The following is a 27,889-nucleotide window of genomic DNA, read 5'->3' as shown; positions in this document are numbered from 1 at the left end:
TACAAACTTCTGGTAGAGGGGAGTCATGAGACTTTCTCTACAAGTGATTAGCAGCATGTTCTGTCGATTTTGAATATGACTGGTTGTTATTCACATTTGTCTTATTAGGACTGATTGGGACGCAGTTCGATAATATGTACTCCCTTCATTAAAGGTTTACAATTTCCTAATTCAACGCCTTATTTTACTTATGTACTGTCTTTTCAAGGTGAACTTAAGATTATATACATAGATTAGTTGTACAATGAAATCGCCTTCGTTGAGGCAGTAAATCTTTTCACAACAAGGAAACACCATTCCTTCATTTAATACACAGGCATGTGTCAAAAGCTATTCAAATTTTTCTTCTCAGATACTCTTCAGTCGCAAATGAGTCTCACTGTTCGTAGAGTTAATCATCAATATGCACCCCACTTAATCCATGAACATATCATAAGATGAACAATATACAAGTGTAATCATAAAATATATTTAAATATTAAATACACGTAAATTAGATGTAATCATTCTTTAATATTGTATAAGTTCTTGAAAAAATAAACCATTACGGTTAATGATCTGTTAGTTAAAAATCAATCATTTTCTAGCACTCTTCTTTTTACCTGTTCCTGCAGATCTCGCCTTCTTTGATTGTGGACGTGGATAAGCATCGACCAACTTTTTAACGAAGTCTTTGATACAATATGTAAAACAGAAAAACTTATATATATATATATATTAGATTAACGTAGAAAATGTTCACTTCATCGATTTAAACAAAATGAAAATATTATTCAGTGTCTTGTACATAGATTAATTTTTGTCACGATATTATCTTTTCAGATTTATGTGGCAAGAGGTTTTACGTAATAGAAATTTTATTTCGAATTGCCCTTCATGAGGGGTAACAGACGTCAGTAAACTGTCCGAGCGCTTAAAGTGATCGTTCAGTCTAAACAATGTCCATCATATTAACAATAATAATAATAGTCTAAAGGTTACAGTCATATAATTCTCATTTGAATTGATATGTTATTAAAACTTTTTGCGAAAATCTGATGAATCGGAATGGTAATTTTAATGAGTCAACTGATTTACTGGCTACAGATGGAACAATACTATTGACAAGAACGTTTGCTTGTTTTGTTAGAGCATGTGATAATTTATTAGACTCCAGCTTTCTATATTCCCAAGTATACGCTCATCTGAAGGCTTAAAAGTGTTAAGTTCCATTCCTGAAGAGGTCATAAATCCATACATCAGAGAAGTTCAATACCAGCACGAAATAGTTGTCCAATAATTTCTAGTTTTCTGTGTTTCTCTCAGTACAGTCAGTCATTGGTTTAAACAATGGGATCTATTTTCTAAATAAGTAATATGGTCATCAGATTATCCTTTCTACTAATACTAATCTTTCTAAAAAATTCACATTGATTAGAATTATGTTGTGCGAATTCAATGTATGAGCAAATCCTAAAATTTTTTTCAATAAAGAACAACAGTTTTACGATCTCTTCCTTTCACTACCTCAATATCCAATTCTTCCAAGTTACATACCATCATAAGGCCATTTGCCATCTGTTCCAGGCGCAGCTTCTTTAAAAAATTCATTGCACTCCTTATCTGTAAAACAGTCACCGACAGTTAACAGCATTGTTTTCATTGGTTCTGTATCCACGACACCAGATTCATTTTTATCAAAGAACTAGTAAAATATTCGTAAAAAATGTCAAAATACGGTATAGTAAATGAAAAGGTTACGTATCGAACTGGAGTAAGCAAAATAAAATCGCGTTTTACTGAATATACTACTTACCGTCATTAAGTATTATTCCTGGATTGTTATTTTTAAAGGTCTCTTTCAATGCTGATGTTAATCTAAAAAAAGTATTAGCTAGACAATGCTCTAAGTCTATTCAATCTTGGTTAGGAGCTTTTCAAAAATGAACTTTCATAAAGTTCACTTGGGATAAAAGTGATAACATTTAGGTCGCAGAAGCGAACGGGATGGACTCGGAATTAGTAATTTTGTCAGAATAAAATAAAAGTTAGACACTAAATAGCTAACTCATATTAGTTAAGTGCTTTTTATTATTGCGCATCCAGTAAAAAACGTACCATCAGAATTTCAAAATTTCCCAGTGAAGAAATCAATCTTAGTCCACGTATATCATTATGGCTAGTTAATGTTATCAATGAGTGCTTGTTCTCATTTCTCCTCATTTGAATGATCTCATAAGTCATAGTCTTTGTTGAAGACTTAGTATAATCATCTTCACAGTAATTAGTGATTGAAATATTTAGCAAAGAAAAATAATTGTCAAATAGTGTTGCTCCTTGCCTACGTCATAGAATAAAAAATCCACTCCCACAGTATTCACCTCATGATCACTGTAGACACAAGAATGTCCACAGTAATCCACCTTTAGGTCAATCAGCATAGAGTCTATTTTTAGAAATAATTGATGCAACCTGCAACAATCTTATAGCTTTAGGAAGCTTATTGATTTTTCAAGGCTTATTATCAGTTCTCCAATCTTCATATTGTAGAACTATCATTATATAACTTCACTAATCTAAAAATGAGCAAATTAATCCACACTAAAACTTTATTACTGAATCTTCCTTAGATTACTATCATTAAAGTTCATCGTCACCTTCAAAATCTTCACTAATAAATTCACTGAAGAATTATAAGGATGAAATCCCAAAAGAACTGTAGTTATGAGAAACCGTACGTAAAAATCGTTATCTAGGTTAGCATTCCTTTTAAAACAGTTTGTTATTATTTATTGAATAACTAACAAAATGATTTGATTACTAGTCTGCTACAAACGATGTAAATTGAAATTAAACTGATTAACTGGCGGCCTGCTCGAATATCTGGGTTACCTGTTCCTACCATCTAAATACTACAACAAGTTATCTGTTTCCTTGTTTGTTTTAACACATCATTATGTCTATTGATCACACAACCTATTCAAATGTGTTCATGAAACGTTTACGACACTTCGCTGTACAACTTATAAAAAAGTACAATCGGAGACATTGTGATGAATATCAATATGCATTGAAAAGAATGAACATTATTCAGATGTCGAATGTCGGACTGTTAACATCTAACTGGTGATTACTCAATATTTATCACCGATATCGATCAAGAAATAAGAAAATGAAACTTGTTGAAATACTTTGTTCTGAGAATTCTATAATGTACTAAAAATATAATATTGAATAAAGTCATTGATAATAATAATAGTAACGATAATAATAATTAATATAGAGTAGTGAACAAATATCAAGTCTAACATTATCATATTTACTTTGTGATGACTAAAAGAACTCTTCCTAATATTTTTAAACATTCTGAATACCCAAATAAAAATATTTCCATTGTATATTCAATGTGAAAAAGTAGTAAAGACGTTTTTTTTTAAAAATTTCGCGTAAAAGTTCAAAAGTAGTTTCCTCAATTTTGATTGGCTCATCCCTACTTTTTCAAACAACCATTCAGAATACTAGAAAACATAAATGAATTATCCCAAGCACATTTTAAAGTTCAAATTTATAAGTCACATAATTCTATATGATACAAGGCTAATTAACGGCATTATAGTCTATTAACGTGTAATTCATAGCAGTTATTGAATAAAAGGAAGTTATACAACTAAGATAATACGCAAAAACAACTATTCGGTAAGTCTATATTAGGAATGTACACAAAACTACTCAAATTTCCCATTTTCATTTTTTTTCTCACCTCTTCCTATTAAACATTACTTCTATTCGTATTAATTATCATTAACTGAGATTGGATAGTAATTATCACACATAGCCAGAAACTGGCCTGATTTATCTAAAAACTAATCATAAATGAACCTGGTTGCTGATTTTTTTTCATGATTTTATATAATAACTCACCAGAAAGCATTATTCAATTGATCATCTTTCCTCTCTGTATAAGATACGTTTGAATATTTCAGTGAATGATCCAATATTGAGCATACTCTCTATAAATGAAAGATGAAGTATGAACATTACAAATGCTGTGATGAAAATCCACTTACTATTTAAATTGAAAAAAGGTGATCATTAATTATATCGAAGTGTGAGAAATCTAAGTTCGAAAAACAGTGATCTGTCTCAGGAACGATCCTTGGTGAGACTATAATTTATGGATGACATTTGAGCAACGCCAAAATAACCTCGACATGTCCACCTACTTACCAGGTTTAGATGAGGGCTATAGACAAGTTTAAAGAACTAGGATTAAGATTTACAATTGAACGTTGGGGTTAGGAATTAGATTTTATGTTTTCATCACGAAATGAAATCAGTCATAATGCTAAAATAATATTTAACAAAATGAGTGAATGGATTTCGTGCCAAAATTCAAGACCTGCTATCTTAAACATGCTTGATTCGTCCATAAATTATAGGCTCTATGTCTAATTTTAACAGCAGTTAATCAACATTCAAGATGAGAACTAAGGGTATATTGAAGCTGTAGCTATCAGATAAAGATTCAAGGAATTTTAAAAAATTGAGAATAACTGTTACATGGGCTAAGGGAAAGTAATTATAAAGATAAATGTAATAAATTTTATTAGTTTACGTAAATACTTTACTCTATGACCCATATAAACATGAGTTACATGATATGTTCAAAAATAATTATGAATAGAACTGTTTACTGAATATTAACAAGTAATATAAAGCAATACATAAAAAACGATTTGAACGGGAATGAACAGAGTATGTAAACGATCCTAACACTGATGCTAAACTCTGTTCGTGATTCAAATAAGCTCAATGAGGGGAGAGTTATGATTTAATTAAGTTAATACTAATGTGTTGGTTGGTCGTAGTCAGTTTGAAACAGGCTTGGATCAAAGTTTCGTGCTAGCTGCCACTGGTCACTAACGTGTATCTGTAGTTCTTAGGGTACTGATGCCTCAGGTAGAATTAGAGTCTGAATTGTCCAGTCTTACAGCTTGAGACGTTATAAGTGAGCTACTTGGGTTGAGACTGAGTTTACATCGGCAATAAAGAGTAGATAAACATGATATTAATTGCTACTCATCAAACACTATAAATATAACAATTCTACAGGTGAGCGCGGAACCAATAGCCCCATGGAAACGTTTTAGACTGTGAAACTGAGGAATCTGAACACGAATCCCACTGAAAAATGAATATGTATCTTGTTGACGAGTACTAGGAAGAATAAAACGTAAGGTCGTGTCGATTCCCATCAATCACATAACACTGATCAACATTTATGATCACCCTTTGATGCTAAATTTCGAAATGATGAATCAGCTTTTTAATCCAGGTATATGGTGTTGGTGATATAGTAAATACATTAATTACAAAGTTCTTGTTGTTACTGTTAACAACATTATCCAAGCTGATTCCAATTAGAAGTTGAATTTTTCATAGTGTTCAAAAATGTCAAATCAGTTCACCTTGAGATGTTTGTTATTCATTGTCATTAGCGGCATCGCTTTTATGTACATAGACATTGAGTTGAGTTCATCTCCGCAAAATTAATTGGATAACTACTAAATCATTTAGTTAAGAAATTGAGTCTACGTTGGCATACTTTTCGATAGCTTTGTATGATATGAGCGCTATCTTTATAGCGGTCAGTAAAACTGTAGTTTAAAAACTACCCATCAAACGTGTTCCAGTTTTCTTAATCATTTAATACCCCGAGTAAGCCCTGATAGATCACATGCTGTTGCTAGACCATACCGTATTTGAGAGAGCTAATTTTGAGCTGGCTTAATTTGAATGAACAGTTTATTCGCCTGACCAAGTCTACCACTCCATATCTTGGTCGGGATTAATTCAGTAACTCATATACATATTCATTCTTATTTCAGTAATCAAGCTTCCTGAATCCTCTTAGTTTCTTTCTCTGGTTAATTAAGTGATTGGGAAGTGTATACAGGTAAAAAAAATCGAACGGGGGAATATAAAATTATTCTACAGAAATGATGTCTATTTATATTCAATAAAACTGTCTTCGACTAAGTTGGTAACCTTGAGAACCTTATGACTTTGATGTTCACTTAAATACGTATCCAGAATTCAACCGCTACGTAAAGTTTACTAACAGTTTGTTATAAACTATAGTTCAGTGTTTCAGTTACTCAATTTTTGTCATATCGAATATTTATTTTGGTTAGTCTTTAACTATACAACTAAAAATGAATTAAACAATTTCTCATTTATTTGTTTACTTTTACTTATTCATATGAAATAGATCTTCCATAACGTGATTTTCCTTTTAGATGTATTAAATCAAACCACGCAATTCACACATCACCAATGTCATACAAAGTAAGTTAGCGAACCATCATATATGAGTGGACCAATTGTTCAATCAAGGTCTATCGATCACATGTTCCTGTTCAAGTTAGTCTGAGTGATTTTGTTCTGTGTTTGACAATCCGGCTTTATAATTAGACTGCATTTTCTCCGTCCGTCTACTTTAGACCTTACAAACATTAGGAATTCGCTTGGTAGATGAGTCAGACAATAGACTATAAAGACTTTATTGAATAAAATCTACAGTTAAGGGTTTATTATTACGTAATGTCAATTTGATTGAACTTATTTTTTATAACATGTTTGATATGTGATATAGGATTGTGGCAACAACTTTTTACAAATGTGTCAGAAAATATTTTCAGTATTAGGTTTTCTTCGCTGTGCACCTTAGTGCGAAGTTACGTACATGGACATAACAACTGTCCACTGCTACCTGGTCTTCATGTGTTTCACAGTCGATATTAATTCACGACAAAAGACAGTTGATGACTATCAATAAATAGTAATGATAATAGCTATTATTATTATTATTATATTATTATTATTATTATGTAAAACCATTTTCAACAAACATCTTGTATGCAATCTCATGTAATTTAGAAAAGGTTATTGTTGATGCTCAAGACTGATTTTTGATTAGTTTTAATTAAACATATGTGCGTTCAACACAGTTGGCTTTTGATAGTCATTATGTTATAAGTTTTTATAAAATAAATGAAATGTGATCATTTAAGAAATCTAGGATGTGTATTTCGTCCTATTTTGAATACCAGGACTCGAATCCAGTAATTTTACCATTAAGAAAATTTATTAATTCATACTTTTCCTCTATTACACTTAATTATAATAACTTACCTGGTCCAATCCCTTCCATATCTTCAGGTGTATAATCAGAATAGATTTTATCCAAAGTGGCTGAAGTAGGACACTGATTAAGCATTTGTAAACAACGACATATTTGATTTAAAGTGACTTTTCGACTTTTTGCCGAAGAAAGTGAATCATAAATACCTATAATTACATAAAAAAGAAAATTAAGATCAGTAGTGAATGGAGGAGATCTATGTCAATGAATTCTGTGTGTTGGTAGCCTATATTAAAATTAACCGATTCTGACTAGACATTGAAATCAAAGAAAAATTAAACATGATTCAATAATTGGCTATCTTTCGTCTCAGTTCGTGTAGCTTCCTCAACCGTATACATCTACAACTTTACAAAGAGACTCTGTGAAATTCTCAGTAGTTATCGAGCTAAAATTAATGTATGACGTAATGCATCTTTGAAAAGAATTAGTTCGAAGGAAGCTCTTTCTAATAATATACAAATATATCAAACAATGAATTACCATAAGAATTTTCTTAAGAAACATTTGTACATTTTGATAGGACTATTAATTATTATTTGGTGTCGGTTGGAGAAGAATCAAACATCCCGGGAGCATTGGATAACTATTTTTTATACTTTTCTAAGAAATATGTTTTACTACGCTGTGTTCACACATATGATCGCATGTAGACATTCAGATTTCGTGGCAAGTACAATAAGGTTGTATTCTTATTCTTCCCCCCATACCAATAAATTTGCCAACTCTATTACTTCGTATTTGTTACACCATTACTAAGCAAAGGAAATCTTCACATTTTCAAACATCCAACCAGCACATTAGAAAGTAAAATGAAGGATTACAAATACATTTTAATATTCAAACTCGTAAATCATGTGATTATATGCTTATAACACAAGGTCATAATACATAATACAACACTATTTGTATATCGTGACAGATACGCATAACTAGATCATTTCTGATACAAAGCTGATCAACTGTTTTTGGTTGGTTGGCTTATAATTTACGAATGGCATAAGATAACATCAGCAAATATTGAGTCGGAAGAAAGCTTACAACTAGTCCTACATATGATAATACTATTAAACAACTGTTTGAAAAATATACAAACTAATTCACCAAACTATAGCTACCTAATTCCTATAATTTCTTTACCAATGACCCTCACAAGTACCATTCAGCTAATGATTTGGAATTTAAAGAAAGGTATTCAAGAGTAGGGAACTGCATTCTTCATCACTCAGATTATTATTATTATTATTATTAGTAGTAGTAGTAGTAGTATTGTTATTACTATTTAATGATGCACCAAAAGCTGTTGTTTATAATCTAACCAAATCTTAGTTATTTCACATAGTTTGTAGCAATTCACCCTTACAAAATAACATTAACTGACAAAGCATCCCTGGTTTGGAACTAAAGATCAATACTTACTCACATCTTCTTAAGAAATCAAACGAAGAACATTTCAAACCAACCGTGAGCATAATACTTTGGGATCACTTAGTTAGAATTCAAGGGAATAAGTTTTCAACTTCAACGAATTCACAAAATACAATAATAATCAATCAACATTGCTTATAGTGACAGTTTCACTCTAAACATTATTGAACGCCAATATTAACGAAATTCTGATTAAAACTTTGAAAACCCATTACAAAGCACAATAATGAGTAGACCTGAACTAATGGGAAACAATTGAGCAGTCTCCTCCTCGTTTCTTCAGCGTTTCTCAAGATCCCAATTCTCGATTCAGACACATTTTCTGGTGAGAATTTATTGTGTCTCCTAATTCAGTTAAATATTTATTTCAGAAAACAGATTTGACTGATTAAGTAATTTGACATATTCACAGGTACATTACAATGTAGTATATACCTACTAAAATGAGATTCATGTGTGTGAAATTTTAGATTGGGATGATTAGAACATCTTTAGAAGGGATTGATATTCGTCACTTATTAATCTCAGATCGAGTACCATTTAAAACCAGGAAACACCAGACACCTGTTTTATCGTAATATAGGACCCCTTAGCAGTCAGTGGAATCCCACTACTCTAACAGCGATAAAGCTCACAGCCCCCTAATTCTGATGAGAAAATAACAAAACCATACCAAATTACTCGACCATTAACTAAACAATACCACATTCTAAAAATGTTGTCGAACAGAAATGTTTTACTATTCATCTCTAAATGAGCTTTCATTAGTCACATACTTTTAATGACACTTTCTTTTAGAATTTGACTATCTTGTCTGCTAACTGGTTGTGCTGTTTCATCTTTCGTTTCTTTTTCATCGGAAGGATTCATCTAAAAATTTTAAGATTAAGTGAAGAATTCGATAACACAAATAGCTTTTAGGGATTATTCGATTTAACCATAATTCACATTATGAAATAGGTTAACGTAAACAATCACTGGAAACCACGGACCACTGGGCAATTACTTAGTGTTAATATGATACATTACAATGCTTAAACTAAACTAAGTCACTTTTATTTGAGATATGAAACGCTGAATATCGACTCACCAAAAGGCGTGGAAGTCCTAATTTCGATCCTCTAATGGATGATGAGTGAACCGCTATGGATTCTCGTATTAGTGAAGTCAAGAACAGCCAGGACCGAGGAGTTCCATGTTAAGATGATTTACAATAGCGTCTCAACTAAGATCAATCTCTGACGAATATGATTCATAAATATCACGAAGTATTTACATTTTGATTCAATCTATAATAATGCAATATTCTATTTAAGTATTATAGATATCAACTTTTGACTATTTTCAAATTTGCCAAATTTAAACGAGATAATTCTTCCTTTCTAATTCATCTACTTTTATTCTACTTTCATATAACCAACGGTACTGGGTTCGAGTCCCAGAGTGAACATCAACTCTGAGGTGCAGTACATCCAGCTGACGAGTCCCAAATAGGACAAAACGCGCGTCCTATATTCCACTACTAGCCACCATCCATCTTTGCTTATAACAACTTCTTGTTTGTTTATCTATATATATCGATAATGTTGTGGTAGAACAATAAACTCTAGTATTCAATAAATTGTTCAATGTCCAACTATGTGAATTAACTACTTTTTTTATACAACTCAGGCAAGAATGAATGGGTTTTTAGTATTATTATCAGAGGGGGTTTTGTGGAGATTTAGTATTTTCATAGTTGAAAGCGTGAGTCAATTGAAGCTAGACCACCATGGAAAACCTGGAAGCACTGGATAGCCATTTCGTCCTATTATGGGACTCCTCAGCAGTGCACATCCACATTATTTTACTCAAATACATTTCAACAATCATAAAAATCTTCAGTTAAAAACTGTTTACCTACCATTACGTAATTAACCGATTAAAAGTACTAAATAAATTGTCTTATTCTCCCTATCAATAAATAATTTAAACAAATATAAATGATATTCTTACTTCCAATTGAAATATTTTCTAACATTATTCCCATTAAGCATCATAAAATGATATAAGTATATTAAACAACAAATTAACAACTCATTCTAAAAATGTTTATATACTTAAATTTAAATCTTTTCTTTTCTATTCATGACCTAGTCCTTTTTAATAATGATTGGTTAGTTAGTACAATACTGAACAGTAGAGATATTTTCTTCACTCTAATACTATTTGAGAATTTTCATCTGACTACAAAAAATGAGATGAATCCAGTCACGAATAGATAAAATGATATGTGCTAAAAATAAGTACAAATGTTGAATAGTTTACTTATCCGGTTGTCAAGGTATTCAGATATTCAACTACATATACTCAAACACACACATGTGTACATATACAACACAAAAAGTCAGTTACTATAGTTACATATAAAAAAGAAATTTCTCTATAAGAAAGCATATTTGTATTTACCTGTATTGCTTAAATCATGAAAATTGTTGTTCAGATTGTTGGTTTTTTTTTTAATTTGAAATTGTGAAAAGCTAATCCTTCAATAATGAAATAACTTCTCCCATTCACTGATTTCTATTTTATTTGAATAAAGTACCTTCTTGTGTATGATTAAAAATATGATTAACTTTCAATTGGTTAATGATAAACAGCCAATGATTGAAAAGAGTATGAATTATCTTATTACAGGCTTAAGTACTTCTTTTTTTTAAAATTGACTATTACATAATAAAGTACTAATCTGTTATTTATTGTAACAAAAGTACAATTTGATAAAAGAAAAACTTAATCAAATGATAAGTATGCATATTAAATACAGATTGAATATGTCAAGTGTTTCCTTGATATCAGTAATTCCTTTAAGTGAACATTAGCCTATAATATGGAAATGATTTTTTTTCAATTGTAATCGATAAATGTTATGATTGAACAATAACCAGTGTCTTCAATAGGAAACACTGAGATTTACATAACCCATAGGAAAAGGTAAAAACAATAGAAGAAAGTTTACTTTACATCCAATCTTAATGAAAACTATGTCTAAACACATTGAGTTATATATCTCATTTACTTGCTTGATCATTAGCTAAATTTGTTGTTTTATTGACAAGGAACCCCAAAGCTTTTCTGTTGAACAATTTATCAAAACATTGGTGCATTGGTATAAGCATACTTTGATAAGGAAGTAATTAGATGTTAGAAAGTAACTACTGGATTCTTAAGTGGAATTCAAAATACGATGATCAACACATTACATCTTATCAAAATCTAAGTGACACATACCAACATTTCGTTAGAAAGATGCTTAAAATTGATAGACATGTTACTATAAATTATGATTGTTTGAAATTAGCATAAAGTCACTTGATTTTTAAAATCAAAGAACTATCTCCCTACATACTTTCCAATATGATCGTAAGCATTTTCTAAACCCTAACTCTTCATCCGAATTCCTGATTCTAACCCTAAGCTTTTTCGTATATTGACTTATTCCCTTATGTCACTTGAATTCTGATTGACTGACGACTGACTATACTTTCAAAAGTTCATTTTGAAATTCCTCAAAGATCGTCAGTAATGTATATTTCCATCTGTTGATAGTGTTGAACACACAAAGCACAACAAAATAGCTGTCCAGTTATAACTAGAAATTCAGTTGTTTTCCGACAGATATCAGTTCATTCCTGTTAAATATCTTCGGTAATATATGGTTAATGGTAATGAAACGTTAATATTTAGAACGTAGGTTATCAAACTGATGGCTAATGACGTTAAATGATAAAAAAGAAAGTTCCAAATGGTACAAATGATGCACTATAAAAAACAAATACAATTAAGGTATTAAATTAACAACCTTCAATTATGGTACTTGCCACCACAAAATCCAGTGAATACCAAGAATCCAAAATGATCCAGGTGTTTGAACTAGGCCTGTTAAACAGCCAAAGTAAAAAGTCACGTAACCAAATAAATGACTAGAATGACCGCTCTGTACAGTCAGATTAAACGACACTGATCAAATCCTATGACAATCAAGTTTATTCGTAAGAAGTAATAAATCGTATAAGACAAACTAGATGTAGAAGAAAACAAAGCGTTAGAGAAAACATAGATGGCTTAAAAGAATGAGAAATATTGTAATTACAAGCAGGAATAAAAAGAGGGAAATCACAAATGAAGTAGAAGGCAGAGATTTAAAAATACAACACTATACACAAATTTCTGTCAATTTATAAACAGATAAAATATATTCAACTATTTCCTATTATTGACATTTTATCAAATAATATTATTTACCACAAATTTTGTCATTAAGCTATGCTGATTTTATGATGGAGCCAAGTGACTGGAATCATACTAATGACTAGTTTTTTACTTAAGTTTCAAAACCTACTACTCATTTAATGGAGGTATCTGTAATGGTAACATTGACATAAATTATTCAGCTTAGATAGACTGTGGTTAGCAACAGAATCTAGAACTTGCATTCCATCTTATTTGTGATTTATCACCTGGATGTATCTGTGTCTGTGGTGATGTTCACATCAATAGTCAGAACCAATAACTTTCAGTTCAAACTCTAAACGCAAGTTGCTGAATCTAGATAGTTGCTAGTTTGTTCAACGGGTGTGGCGTTTATGTCATTTTCAAGAACAGTTTGAGCTATGTCGTTGTTGATATTTGAAAGTGGATTTCGGTCATATTTTGTTGATTTCTCTGAGTTTCATGAAGATTGTACAAATACTCGTTTTACTACAAGTCATTTAGAATAAATTCATTACATTCAAGGGTGAAATTCAGAATGTACGTAAACACCGACACTAGCGTGTAGTTATATTCAACTGACGATTCTCAATGAGGATGAAAGGAGCCTCATGAAGCCCACTTTTAGCCACAAACTATTTATTCTAAATAGTTTGTATTATGATAGCTTCATTGAAGCTGTTAACAGGAAATACATATATGTAAACAAAGATTGTTCAAAATTCAGTCCATAATGTTATTAATTTGGTATCTCATCCTCTTTCGAATAATGATCGAAATATTAAAGCTTTCAAATTCATATTAAGAACAAGTCAACAGATGAATGGAATGAAATAGTAATTTAATGCAAGACATATCTCTACTTTCTATGTTAAAAATAAGTCAGTTCAATATTCAACATATTTAACCTTAAGTAGGCTCATTAATTATTTTGTAATAAATCAAAAAGCAACTATATTTTCACAATATCCTTCCCATTTATTTAGAAAAAAAACGATATTGCAAGGAACATGCAGAAGACATACCATAAAGTTTCATCAAATGTTCACTTACCTATCAACTAGAAACAATTTTGAATACCGGTTTCCTTTAAATTAATGACTTAGTAGTGTTTAGGAATCGATAAAAAAGATCTAATTCGTTTACCCTTCATTGATTGCAATATTTCAAATTTAGCGTTATTACTAAGCTGGTCATGTAAAATAAGCTCTGAACTTATTTATTTGTGGGAAATTTTATTCAGTTGTGAATATTATGGTTTAGAGCGATTATGAAGATTGATAAATTTATAATATTACATCACGGACTGATTTAAATAGCCAACCACTGGAATTTAGAAAATATTGGACAGTTATCTCATCTCAATAGGCGACTCTCTAGATTGCGACTGTAAAAAATTACAAAATTGTAACTTTTTATCTACATTTTATCCATTCTAAAATCACAGTGAAAAAACTGATGAATAATTGGTTCATCTACACAATAAACTATCCAATAAGATTAATCAAACTATGTAGCAGTATGAAGCAACGTTTAAAGTAGAGAAATGTTTGTTTTATTGTCCACGAGGTTGAAATTTCGATCCCTAATTTATCTGCTTCCCATTATATTCGTATACATCAACCTGATATAAATTCTGGACATCCACTTTTGTTATTGCAGTATCTGAGTAAGGACTACATCAAGTGGAGATAGTCAGTACGAATTCACCGAAAAAGGCGAGTGACAGGCTGGTATAATTAAGAAAAAAAGAACGAATCAGTTCTACCTTTAAATACATAGGGTATTTAATGGGTTTTTTTCATAAATCCGATGTAGTTCATACCATCAGACTTAGATGTCAGTCTTTAGTTAACAGTAATCTGTGTTATAGATTCAGTTTCTCTTGAAAGTATACATAAATCAAAATGATACTGACTGTTCTAGTGACGAGCTCCAGTCATCAAACGCTTGACAGAAAAGTAAACAAGAAGCATAATTATATTCAAATTCGGTTTGGAAATACTATTTCTGCAAACACGATGAACAATACGATAGGGATCTACTTGATCAGTTAATTAGTTCATTTAAATAACATCAATTAACTGTAAACTCCATTAGTAAGTTTCAGAAACTACAAAGAGATAACTCAACTAGTGTCTCGCAAGTTTTCAGCAATACCCCAGTTGATGTAATTTCTTGATGAAACGTATCTTAAAATAATTTTGTTTTGTCCTTAAATTAATATGTCAACTTCATTTTCTGTTGTTAGTGTCTTAAAATCTATGGTAATTGATTGTAGTTGGGTTATCAGTTGAGTCCATAATAACCTTTAATTACGAACGATGGAAATCATTCTAAGACGAATGGAATCCATTGTAAATTAGCTAAAACGCTGATTGACACAAGATACAGCTTTCATGAGAATATATGAATTTAAAAAATGTTCCCGTCATAAGAAAGAACTAACACACAAGATCCAATTCACAAAGAAGAACAACAAAATTGTGTCTATGAAATCAGATGTAGTGACTGTAATGCAACGTATGTAGGTGAAACATCAAGACAACTGAATGTGAGGGTGAAGGAACACAAACAATGCTTGAAACACATTCCTGAATCCTCAGATAATGTAAGGAAACTGGAGAGCAAATCAGCGATAGCATTACGCTCGATAGAATCGGGTCATACAATTGATTTCGTTCACACAAAAATCCTTCAAAAAGATTTCAAATCTTACAAGGAAAGACAAACAGCTGAAGCCCTATACATTTGGGCTAATCCAAACAATATTAATAGGAGAGATGGAATACAATTAGCAGTGCCATGGCAGCTAATCCTTAATAAATAAAAACCTGAACTCCTTAACGTTTTTTATCTATCTCGTATTATCTAAATGACAACAATTGCATTCAATGATTCTAATCAGTTGTCTTATCGGAAATTGTTAAACAATTAACTGGAACATTAAAAATGACACATACATTCAGTTTCAAAATTACACTCTTCAAATTTCACTCTTTTATTTTTATTTTGTTTAATTATCTTCATTTTATACATGCTGTGACAGATATTATTCATATCATATATTACAAATTGTATGTTTCCCTATAAATTCACTGGTAAGAGACAATATCTAATGTGAATGTAATTTTTCCTCTCACCACTTACGTTTTCTATACAATATGTTATATTAACGCTTATCATTTCACATCACACATCCCTTACACATACCTAGTTTAGACATTTTTAACGTTGATTGGATGACCTATTCAGTGTATAATGAACTCGGAGAATCATGTACCTATTTATATTCGATAATTTTGATGTTTGATTATAATTCCTTGAAAAAGCTTGGACCAGATTGCCAGGCGAAACGTTGGATTTACTACAAATTCATTCGCTGAGATTTTACAAATATATATTATTCCTATTTAATGTCTTACATCAACTCGGCGCTCAAATACTGTGAAACTATTCGCTCTAATTTAGACGAGAGTTCTTATATATGAACTAACACTTAATTATGAAACTTGATAACTCAGATTATTTTTAGCATAATGAATTAAAACAATGAATGATGCATAAGAAACGTTTTTTTCCTATACGAATAGCGCAAATGATAGGAGTGCTATTCTAAACCAACGCCAAATAGAAATAATATTGTTACTGTCATACTACTCGTGTTGAAATAAGTAGCTCCTTCGTCACAACCACATTTAGGGTGAAATCAGTGAAATTTTCCAATAAATACAAACCATCGATCGCTCCTCTCACACAAACTCACATACAAATTGGAGTGGCTAAATTAGATAAAATCTAATTACTGTGATAATATATTGTTCACAAGTAATCTAATTAAGGACGCTGCAAGATCACTTTAGGTATTCACGCTATATATTTGAAGACAACCATGCCAGGAAGTTTCTGAAAGTATGAAATATCGGTTTTTCTAAAAAATAATACATTGTTCGTAAGACCTTTCTTCTATACATTCAGTGTTTCCTGGATTCCCATGGGCTGGGAGGATTCTTTGTGAGCTAATAATATTATAAATGACGTTGAGTAAAGTTCTTCTGAGAGAATAGAGACAAGTATGAGAAAGCATAAAATGATTGCTTATGTGAAATTCTCAAACTATAATATCCCATAATTGATTCTTTAGGTTACGGATAACTTACAAGCTGTTTTTAAATGTTCAATTGATAAACGTTATATATTGTTATGCTAAATTATAACACTGTTTCGTAAATTTTTGAGATCTCTTCCTCACCAATAATCACACACAACCTCACTAGGAACCTAACCCAAAAGTTTCAGATCTTAAGATCAGATCGTTTACTTTCAAATAATTATTCAAAACCCAATGTTACACATTATCAAAACTACAATGACTTCATGATATGGAGTATGACAATTATCTAATGCTATCAATCACAATTAAGTAGTATGCGTCTATTTTAAAAAAAGAATTTCAAACCATACGAAATCTCTTCAAAACTATCTAACTTAATGGTAAATGTGCGTTTACTAGTGACTAGCTTCTAATCTGATATCTCGAAGTTTCAATGTGATACTGGATATAAATTTACTGTATGAATATCATAGTGTTCAATACAAGAAATCTGAACATAAAGGATAAACTTTGTTAATAACTTTTCAAATTAGGACAAAACATCTACCAAAACTGGGTTCTTTTTGATTTCTAAGAGTTCTCAGCGATGAACATAGATTTAGGTGGGATATAATCTTTAACTATGGTGGATAGTGCGTTTTTGACAACTAATACAAGTATTTTGATGACTGAAGTTACTTTTCATAAGAAAGTGACTGCTTTGCCTCAAATTATAAGTGCATATTGTTGAACGGTCACAAATTCAGATAGAAAAATTGTTCTATTTCTCCTTGATAGTTCTCCCTCGCTGATGTTGTTATTGAACGATCATCATAACGATCGTCTATACTAACATAATAAGATGTATAACTCAAAGTGGATTGTCATATTATACTACAGTGGAACACTGTAATCCCTTGTAATTCAAAAAATTATTCTTTCTGATCAACATAATTGATCGCCTGAGGTAAGTGAGTTTATTTCTTGATTTCATGAAGTCCCTTAAACAACTCACTAATCTCAATTTGTCTATTGGTTCACATTATTTATAACACAATTCAAACTTCAATATTCAGGAATAATCCACACTTATTGTTCCCATCACCTCCTTCACAGCTTCAATTAGGTTACATGAAAATGTATCATTTTCAAATTCCTTTTTACAGCTCGTTACCAACATACCATAATACATGTGCAATACACATTTTTAAAAAATTTAAAAAACCCACCATTTGTTATTTAGTGTTCTAACAATTCCAATCACATTTTAAGATTAAAAAAATTATGAATTAGGTGGTGTCAACTATTGATTTGTTACATATCTCAAACTCTAAGAGTTTCCACATCTTCACATGTTAAACAATAAAGAAATGCACTAAAAAAGTAATTCAGAAAAAAAACAACACTATGTTTATATATTACTAATGATGATAATTATAAGAAAAGACAAAACACTTTTTTTCGTTTTATGAAAATCAGTTTGTCGATGATGGGTATACACCTATGAATTAATCAATTGCAATGTTCGATCAATAAACACATTAGACTGAATGATCAATTCATATGTATAGAGCTTTATAACTGGATTACATGAATGAGAAAAGTTAAGGTAAACAATATCTAAGACTTATTGAACACACTGAATATGAGATTTTAAAAATTAACATTTTAAATATTGTACTCGTGTCTGTAATATATTTGATAAGATAATTTGTTTAGTTTTTCAGTTTATTTTTTGTTTGTTGCTATGGTAACAAAGTGCTATAGTGAAAAAAAAGATATTATAAGCAAGTATTAGTCTAAAATATGATGACATGATTAAAACAAAAAAAACTATTCATCATAGATGAAATACGAGGAACAAAATGAACATGATTAAATTACATAAGTATGTATGGGTTGTTGTTAAGATGTTAAAAATAATTTATTATAAGGTCAATGAAACACAAGAGAAAATGGAAAGGTTTCAAATCGTATCGTCAGTGTCTGAAGAACATAGATAAGATACAGTAAATATAGATGAGAAAGAAAAGGATAGCTTCAAAACTAATCTCTTCACTTTACTATGAACCTTGCTGACCTGGTGAATAGATCAGAGAATAATAAACTTACTATTCATTCAGAATCGACAGAAGTTTGAAATGCAAACCATTGACTTCCTGATTCATTTCTCTAAGGGTATCTGCGGCGTTTGCTACTGATGTCGACAGATATAAGTAGTATGTATCATCAATAGAAAGTAAAATGCTTGGTGGCAAAAGGCTAAAAAGATCGAAGAAAAAAGAACAGCAAGTGATTGGTGTTGAAATGAAAAAAACAATAAAGTCTGAAATGATTGATTGACATTTTGTAAATGAGGTATTTACTATGTAGTTCGCAAATTTTATTAAAATATTTTATAATTTTGTATTAAAATATATTTGATCGTCCCCACTTGTGTTCTCTTTCATCACAGTATCTATCATCCGGATAGTGAGACAAATAAGTTCAAAGTTTGACTCAGTATAGGAGTTCCTAAAATAGGATTAAAACATTTACATATTATTCCAAAGTCTTCAGTTGTTCGACAGTTCTTTACTTCAAATCCAAAATTCCCAGCAAAATCCATTATCTTAATAGTTTTCAATAGTACACATAATGATATTTAGTCTGTGGATAATCATAAGTAACCTTGTTTGTAGCTTCCTAGAATCATCTAATCTGAGGTGGATTTCATGTCACCATAACCCACCCAAAACCTTCGTTTATCTTATTTATCCATTACCTTTTGAGAAAAAAACGATTTTTTGAAATTTTCGTTAATTAAATGCAAATCAATCATATTTATTAGTCTGAGCATTTTTGTGTAATTTCTTTGTTTCTCCCTCCCTCTGTCCCTCTGGTCAACTGGAAATAGTATGAGTCATTTATGTTTGTTAAGAAAAAAAATAATTAAATTAACTAATGACAACCAGTGTCAACAAACAAACAAAACAATAATGATTATGTTGACTAAATGTTATCAGTTTTTTTTCTTGTTTCTAAAGTTTATCACATTTTGGACAATTGTGTAGATCGTAAGATAATTTTTACATAATATGACCTGTCTTGAGTATAATAAGTGGTAAATTGCTACAATAGTTAGGGTTAGGGTCAGTAATTTCTCATTAAAAAAGATGTCTAATACTTTATACTGACAACAACTGGAAGGGAACCATGGTATGCACCCATAAACGATGAGGTTTAATTCTATGGCTGAATGAAAACAATTTGTCACTTGATCTTGAGAAAATTTCGACCCGTCACGAAACAGTAAATACGAATGAAATAATTAAAAAAGTAGGCGGAAGAATTTACAAAGAATATTCTTTTTTATATGGTTAGCTAACTTTATTAAGTTGGCTATAGGTTTACAATCATCACAGTTTAGAATAAGTATAGACTTTCAGTGATAAGATTAATGGTTAGTTTCTAAGTTTAAACATGTATTCTGTAACCCGATACCTTGACAAACACTCCTGCGAAATATCAATTCGTCTTTTTTTTCAAACTCATTCACAAATAAGTATTCTTATCACTAATCCAACGCCCTCTGAGTAGATAAAGATATTTTCTTCATTAAAATTAACCATTATACAGTCGGTAATCAACATCTTGATTTCATATTATTCATGCATCCTTGAAGTTGCTTTCATGATTATAATTGGTTTGGTACTGTACTTAAAATTATCTAACCCCGCCCCTCCCCACAAACCAAATCAAGAGTCGGACCTATAATTTTCAGATCCAATCCTATCAACTTTAAACTATTTAACTAGTGTCCAATAGTTTATGATTTCCAAACTTAAACAAACTTCTTCGTAATCTGTACCGCAATAATTATCCGATAACACTTTCATTTACTTTAATACTCTGTGTAAAGCTAGAAATAATTTTAGATGTGTGATTAAGTAATAATAATTTACTAATTATCGGTGCTTTCGCTGATTTCTTGAACGTCTTATGAAAGCAATTAACTTTGAAGTTGTAAGTTTGGATATGTAATGAAGAATGATTATGTTATATTATTAAAACTCACTTATGTTTCAAAAGTTGGGCGATTAGATTTAAACTTAATTTTTAAATGGTTTACGTGACTTGATGAATATTAAATCGGAGCAGTATGGAGCTGTCAGTGTCAGTCGAAGCTGCTGTAAATTCTTCAGTTTTTCTCTGTCAGATTCAATTTTGAAGCTTTGCTTACAGATTTATGAGGAGAATAGTGGATACATATGTTGTGGATGTTCTTATGTTGTTGTACAAAGGCAGGGGAGAACAGCAATTTATGGCCTAAATGTTACCCCTCTCTATTTGATTCCGTGAGAACTGCATTGAAATCTAGAAATATGTTTAGAAGTAATCAGAAATCTAATGATATGAAAATATTCCGAGGATTTATGCCACGGTATTATTAAATTCTTAGAAAAAAAGATCTGAGATTAGACTTTTTAACTAATTTCAGGAAGCTAACTATGCTCATTTTCCGACATTATACGAGCAAACCATCACATCAAAATCTTCCAAGTTATGTAGCTACCACTTTTCACTTTGGTTGATGATTTTAAAGCTTCCGCACCATAGTTGGACTATCGAACTGCTCTGAATGAACTCTACAATAATGAAGCATTAACTAAATTATGTTCGTTTTTGAGCTCACAAGTTAGACTGTTAACCAATCTTACATAAGGCTAAAAGACTGCCAGTATTTTCTTATTTTCAATAGTTTCCAGGGTATGATGTTAGTCGGTAATGAACATTACTTTCAAAACAAAAAAGGCAACTTATAGATGTGTTATGATCTTGCCTACAGCACCAACAACAAACACATTTGTTCTATTCATGTCTCCCATGAATTTAACAGATACCAAAACTTCTCATTTTCCCACATCTCTAATCAGACCTCTAGTAAATCAGGTAGGTAATCCGAGGTACATTTTAATATTTAGGTTGATAATTTACTTGGTCATATGAGTGGAAAACAAGACCACCACACAATATGAACCAAAAATCTTAATAGGTACAGTGCCAGAATATTTTCACAATAAAGCTGAGAAACTGATTTATGGTAGATTAACTGTAATTAATTTCACATGGTTGGATATAGTCAGAAGGGAACTCTTCACTCAGATTTCCTACTAGTCGTCATTCATCAACAAGGTGTACCCATAATCTTAGAAGAATTATTGCTTCCTGATGGATTGGAATCTGCATTACCTATTTCGCAGTCTGTAACATCATCACTGGCGAATCAGGGCAGAGACTGGTATTGACAATCTATTGGTGGCATAAATGTTTGGATTCCGCCGACAAAAACAATATATGTTATTTGCAAAATTTAAATGTTATTATTAAAGGTTTTTTGTAGAAATTGTTCAATATTCATAGATTAAAAGCATAAGTTGAGTAAAGAAATGTTTCTTTTCAATGAGTTCCTGGTCATGAATCCAAACTAATATACATAGGGTTAAAATATAGTATAAAATCGATATGAAACACTAAGTAGTAATCGGTTGACTTTATTATCGTAATATTTTCCCTAAAAATAATAATCAGTTAATAACTCAACGAATATAAAAATGAATACCAATGAATGATTACACAATCGGTAAATCACTAAAATTAGTTACGTAAGAATAAGAATGGGAGATAAGTAAGTTTAAAATTAAACAGTTTAATATAAATACTAAATGTCATTCATTGAATTAATTATATGTAATTAGTAAAAAAGATGCAAAGAAAAATAAGTACCTAGATTATTGAAATAAAATGATTGTGTATGAATGCCTCGTTTACGAGACAGATCCTGGAAACATTAAAATAGCTTGACAAAATCTTTTAAATAAATCTAAAAGCTAGATTTATATCAATATGGCAGCCAACATTGATTAAGCGTACCAGAATAGAGTTTCCCATTGTTTTCTTTTGTTCTTTGATCAGTCACGAAGGGTTGGATTGATTAAACGACTAGTGGAAACTAGAATGGATCAGTTAGTTATCTTGGCCTGATACAACAGCTTTCATCATAATAATATGCCTACTATTAACTAACTTCATGGAAAACTCACAAACTTCTACTTATTAGCTACTAACAGTAAAGTTCAACCATGTTAGTAGACTGAGTCATTTACTCTTGATGCGAAGGAATCCTGGTGGCTGATTGCATCGCTGATTGACTGAGATTAAAAACATGGACTATTTAGTCCTAGCTCAGCTGTCTAAAGTGAATGAGTTCACTGAGAGACATGAACAAATAAGGTGAATCTTCTTTTAGTCGTTCACACTAGTGATTTTTGTTGTAAATACTGAAATTCAGTTTCAGTTTGGAAATGACAGGAGGCTTGGTGGCCTGTGTTAGTCTTGGCAATGATGGTCTCTCAGCTGATCCAGCTTTCTTTTGAAAGAGTCGACGGATGGAGCCTCAACCACGTGCTGAGGTAATGAATTCCACTCGTTGATGATTCGATGGGAAAGTCGGTAATCAGCTGACAAGTAATTCATCCTGGGCTTGTGAACTTTTTTGGAGTGTCCTCGTAAATTTTCTGTTTTGGGAGACAAGAAAAATGAGGGCATATCAGGTGCAAATTTGTCATTAAGCAATTCGAAAACTGTAATCAAGTCGCCTCTGATTCTTCGATATGACAGCGGTAATAGGTTTAGCTTGGTCCTTTGAGGTTTTTGAATAATATTAGAAGTAATAGTTTATATTTGATTGTACACCATAGCAGATTAACAAACCGTAGAAAAGGCATTACAAACTATAGAGCTGTGGACGATATTAGTACACTACTCATATTTAATCACAAATGACTTTGAATCATGACTCGAGTAGGTTGGAATCACAGAGATAGTAAATGTTACATATGTGAATTCGATAAATCGGTTAATCATCCTATCAACCCTCAGTGACCGTGCTACCTGAGACACGTATTATGCGTAATTAATCACCCCATACCTTGACGTAAGATGTTTACTTTTGTTAAAGTTAGTTGAAAGTAAGATATGTGTGATTACACTAAAGTGTGAAATGTTTAATATAAAATAGTTCATTGACTATCAGACAAAGTCGTGTTGTTAAATGAAGACTACTTAGTCGGAGTCCTCTCAAATATCGTAACCCATGGATAGGACACTAGGTGACATGTCTCAGAATTGATCGCTATCGTGTAAATGCTTCCACTCTTTGTCTTACTTTAAATCGTGATTTCTGAATTTATTTAGTACGTTTTATTCCAAGAATTCATTCATCATTTATACCCTGTTTTTCCTATTATTATTATCATTATTATTACTTTTGTGTCTTGTTACTTCTGACCAACATCACTTTCGAAATCGTTATTCTGAATCACAATTTTAATGTCCTGGATTTTATGTCTACAACTACCCTATTTCTTAATGTTTCTAAATTGGTCATTTACACTACTTACCTTGTGCCGGCACCCAGATTTCAAATGGTTTATTATTTACTGGATGTTCTCTATCCTGTGCCTCGAGTTCACAAGTAACAACCGACTTCTACTATATATTTCAAACAAACGTGATTTATATACAGCTATGCCGGACAGCGTCATACCATAAGATAACAAACACAATTAGAAATAAACAAGCCAGGGTGAGATTATCATGTATTGACAAACCAATCAGATTCAAGATAGGGAGGCTTGAATTTTGGCGTAAAATTCATCCAACTATGTGACTAAATAGAGTTTCGGCATAATAGCTGATGTCATTTTGTGATGAAAACCCTAATTCTAATTCCTAACCCTAACTTCCAACTCCAAATCCCGATTCTAATTTCTCACACTAATTTGTAACACTTTTTTGACTCTAGTAAGTGGCTGGATTTGTTCTAGGTCACTTTGGTGACCCTCAAAGGTTGTCCATAAATTATTGTTTCAACCAAGTAAGAAATGATTGTGAATAGTGGAGACTATAAATAATAAACGGGGAACAAATTAGGAATCGCAAGTCGTATGACAGTGGTTTATCCGTTAAGCAAAAGCTTATGGTAAATGAAATACACAAACTTAGTAATCTGGTTTCTTAATAATAATACCATAAGAACATTTATGAGAATAATCCATAAATTAGTTCTGGGAGTAACCATTCCTTCAATCCTCACTCTGACATAACATCTGTTGTTATTACTACTACTCTAGGATTCATCTTATTGCTTCATCTCAATAATTCACTTTTATTTAATTTGTAATTTAGATGTCATTGTCAAAGGTGGTTAGTGGCTAACAATAAAATTAAATATATTTTCCTGCAAGACCTTTTCTAGCTCTCTGGACCGTTTTTGGACCCGAAACTGTAATTACTGGATCATAAACACTAAGATAAAGTATTAGTTCAATGAATGGAAATGTGGAGGTGGGTACTTTATTTACCCAGATAGAGAAACTTACTGATTAACTCAGAAATAGGTAGCTTTATTGATGCAACCATTCAAATTTTCTTTATGATATGCTTGAACTAAATCGATTTCCGCGGTAACGAACGAAAACCAATGACACAATGACACGATAAGCTATTCTAATCTGTTGTCTCAGGCCCCGCTAACTAGATGAAGAAGTCCAAGACAAGTAGGGGAATATATGTATTCCGTAAGCAGCCGAGTACAAGCAAACAAATGAGGGAAAGAAGTCAAGCGTATATATACAGCAACAAATTGTCCTTGGGCATCATTAATAAATAGCACACACAAAGAAACAATGGACCAATAGCGTTTGAGATAGTTTACAAGTGGGAAATATGACGTGAAGGTGAAAAGAGCGCGTTTGGTGCGAAAACAGCTAAATTCATTTTTCCAAAATAAAATTGCAAAACTAAGCCATTTACCAAGTAAGTTCTGGGGATTTGACATCCCCAACACTTTATACATCACAATCACTATTCATGTATAAATACATCATGGGTATGAAAGATCGATCTTTAGTCAGGAATGTGAAATATCGGACTCCAATGATGTTTGGCTATGTCGTACATAATGAGACCTGAAGCTCCTCAATTTGTGGGTCCATAATTCTAATAGCCAGCTTTAGACAAATGCACACTAACTATTCAAACAGCGCTCTCAAGATTGTCTCTGACTTGACCTATATCCCACAAATAGATTAATAGTTTCTAGCCTGTATATTCGTCTAATAATCATAGATATTTATTCAGTCTAAAAAGTGAAAGGTAACTGTGTTTTGGCAGGAATGTTATTTTAAATAACAAAAAAACGGTTCAAATACAAAACACAACTCTTTCAAAAATCAAAAGTTTTACGACTCACTGAGTGAATCACTATGATCTATATGTAAAAAATAACTCAATACATGTTATTATTATGTCAGATGTTGACAGTTGAAATCGATTTCCAATAAACGTACAAACAAAAAGGCCGTATTTAATATCCTTATATATATATATATATATATATAGATAGATAGATAGATAGATAGATAGATAGATTCTGGTTGTCCGTATGAAACACCTCACTCTTATCACACACTTGTCTAGCTCTCAGGCCTTGAGTTTACTACCTTGTGGTCTTCTCGCTCTCTAACTAACCTGCTTGGCTTGACAGAACCTTAAATAACGAATGTCCCGAAAAATACAGCCCATCTAATTTATTACAATAGTCGAACACAACCACTATGTCCAGATAACAACTACTATCAGGATAATTCATGTAATATATGGTTATGAGTTAGGATTGTTTGCCGATAAGCATCTATATTCTGACTTTCCAAATCTTAATCCAATCCTTTCCATTATATACTTATTTAACTATGAACAAATAGTGATATCATACACGAATGTTTGTTGAAAACAACCAAACAATTGAAATTAACAATGATAGTAAATGCGAATTTTAGAAATCATTAAGAGTCTGACCAGTTGCAGTCCTAAGCATCAATGGGAAGATTCAAACAAACAATACTAAATGAATCCAAACTTCACCCCATTGCACAAACAAGTGGCTATCAGAATTCAGTGGCTGAGTGGATAACGCGATGGCGTTTGAAGCGAAAGGTACTGGGTTCGAGTCCCAGAGTGAACATCAACTCTGAGATGCAGGTACATCCAGCTGACGAGTCACAAATAGGACGAAATGCGTGTCCTGTATTCCACTTCTAGCCACTATTCATCTTTGCTCATTAAATATATAGTTTATAGCATAGAGTTAACATTTATTCTATAGTATTATTATTACTACCTAACAAACAGCCTATTCATACTTTAGTAAAAATTAAGTTGTTTTTTTTACTTAACAACAAGAACAGATATCCACAATTTAATAATATAATAACTGACTAATTTATTCAAATACTACTTATTTAAATAATAAAGCAATTATAAATTCTTTGTTTTAATAAAACATTACATGAATTTACTTTTAAGGATAATTTTCATTTATTGTTATATACACAATGAATGATCATTAGTTTTAAAATACATGTGATCCATTTAAACAAAATGAGTTAAATAAGGGTACATTTAAAAGCATTTGAAATATTGGAATATATATACATAAATTTGACAAATTAAGGATATACATACATGGGTATAATTAAATGTATGGTTTGTGACAATGCTATTTAGTTGTGAAACATATTTTCATTATGAAATGATACTGATTAAAAAAAGTACTTATCAACAGAGACCATAGTGAATAGATGATATTTTTGTGAGCAGAGATGGATAGTGGCTAGAAGTGGAATACAGGACACGCATTTCGTCCTATTTGTGACTCGTCAGCTGGATGTACCTGCATCTCAGAGTTGATGTTCACTCTGGGACTCGAACCCAGTACCTTTCGCTTCAAACGCCATCGCGTTATCCACTCAGCCACTGAATTCTGATAGCCACTTGTTTGTGCAATGGGGTGAAGTTTGGATTCATTTAGTATTGTTTGTTTGAATCTTCCC

General features: G+C 31.4%; 1 protein-coding gene and 2 non-coding genes across 3 annotated transcripts; 1 reads left to right on the top strand and 2 right to left on the bottom strand.

The window, feature by feature from the left end:
* Positions 1 to 454: 454 nt before the first annotated feature.
* Smp_155610 (Calmodulin-5/6/7/8 (CaM-5/6/7/8), putative) lies at positions 455 to 10,517 on the bottom strand (the record flags this gene model as incomplete). The annotated part of the gene is made up of 6 exons (XM_018791501.1): positions 455 to 671; positions 1,537 to 1,684; positions 2,361 to 2,425; positions 7,174 to 7,329; positions 9,388 to 9,481; positions 10,515 to 10,517. 6 exons carry the CDS (start codon positions 10,515 to 10,517, stop codon positions 577 to 579), a joined length of 561 nt encoding a protein of 186 aa, XP_018645346.1. The 3' UTR covers positions 455 to 576.
* A 16,434-nt stretch (positions 10,518 to 26,951) lies between these two features.
* On the top strand, positions 26,952 to 27,020 carry Smp_tRNA_00632_Pseudo_TTG.1.1. Its single transcript has one exon. It is a non-coding gene (tRNA).
* A 728-nt stretch (positions 27,021 to 27,748) lies between these two features.
* On the bottom strand, positions 27,749 to 27,817 carry Smp_tRNA_02307_Pseudo_TTG.1.1. Its single transcript has one exon. It is a non-coding gene (tRNA).
* Between the last annotated feature and the right edge of the window lie 72 nt (positions 27,818 to 27,889).

This window comes from Schistosoma mansoni, assembly GCF_000237925.1.
Source record: "Schistosoma mansoni, WGS project CABG00000000 data, chromosome 2 unplaced supercontig 0213, strain Puerto Rico, whole genome shotgun sequence".
NCBI lineage: Eukaryota > Metazoa > Platyhelminthes > Trematoda > Strigeidida > Schistosomatidae > Schistosoma > Schistosoma mansoni.
Note: the sequence above shows the minus strand (reverse complement) of the source record. Positions and strands in the feature narration are given on the sequence as shown.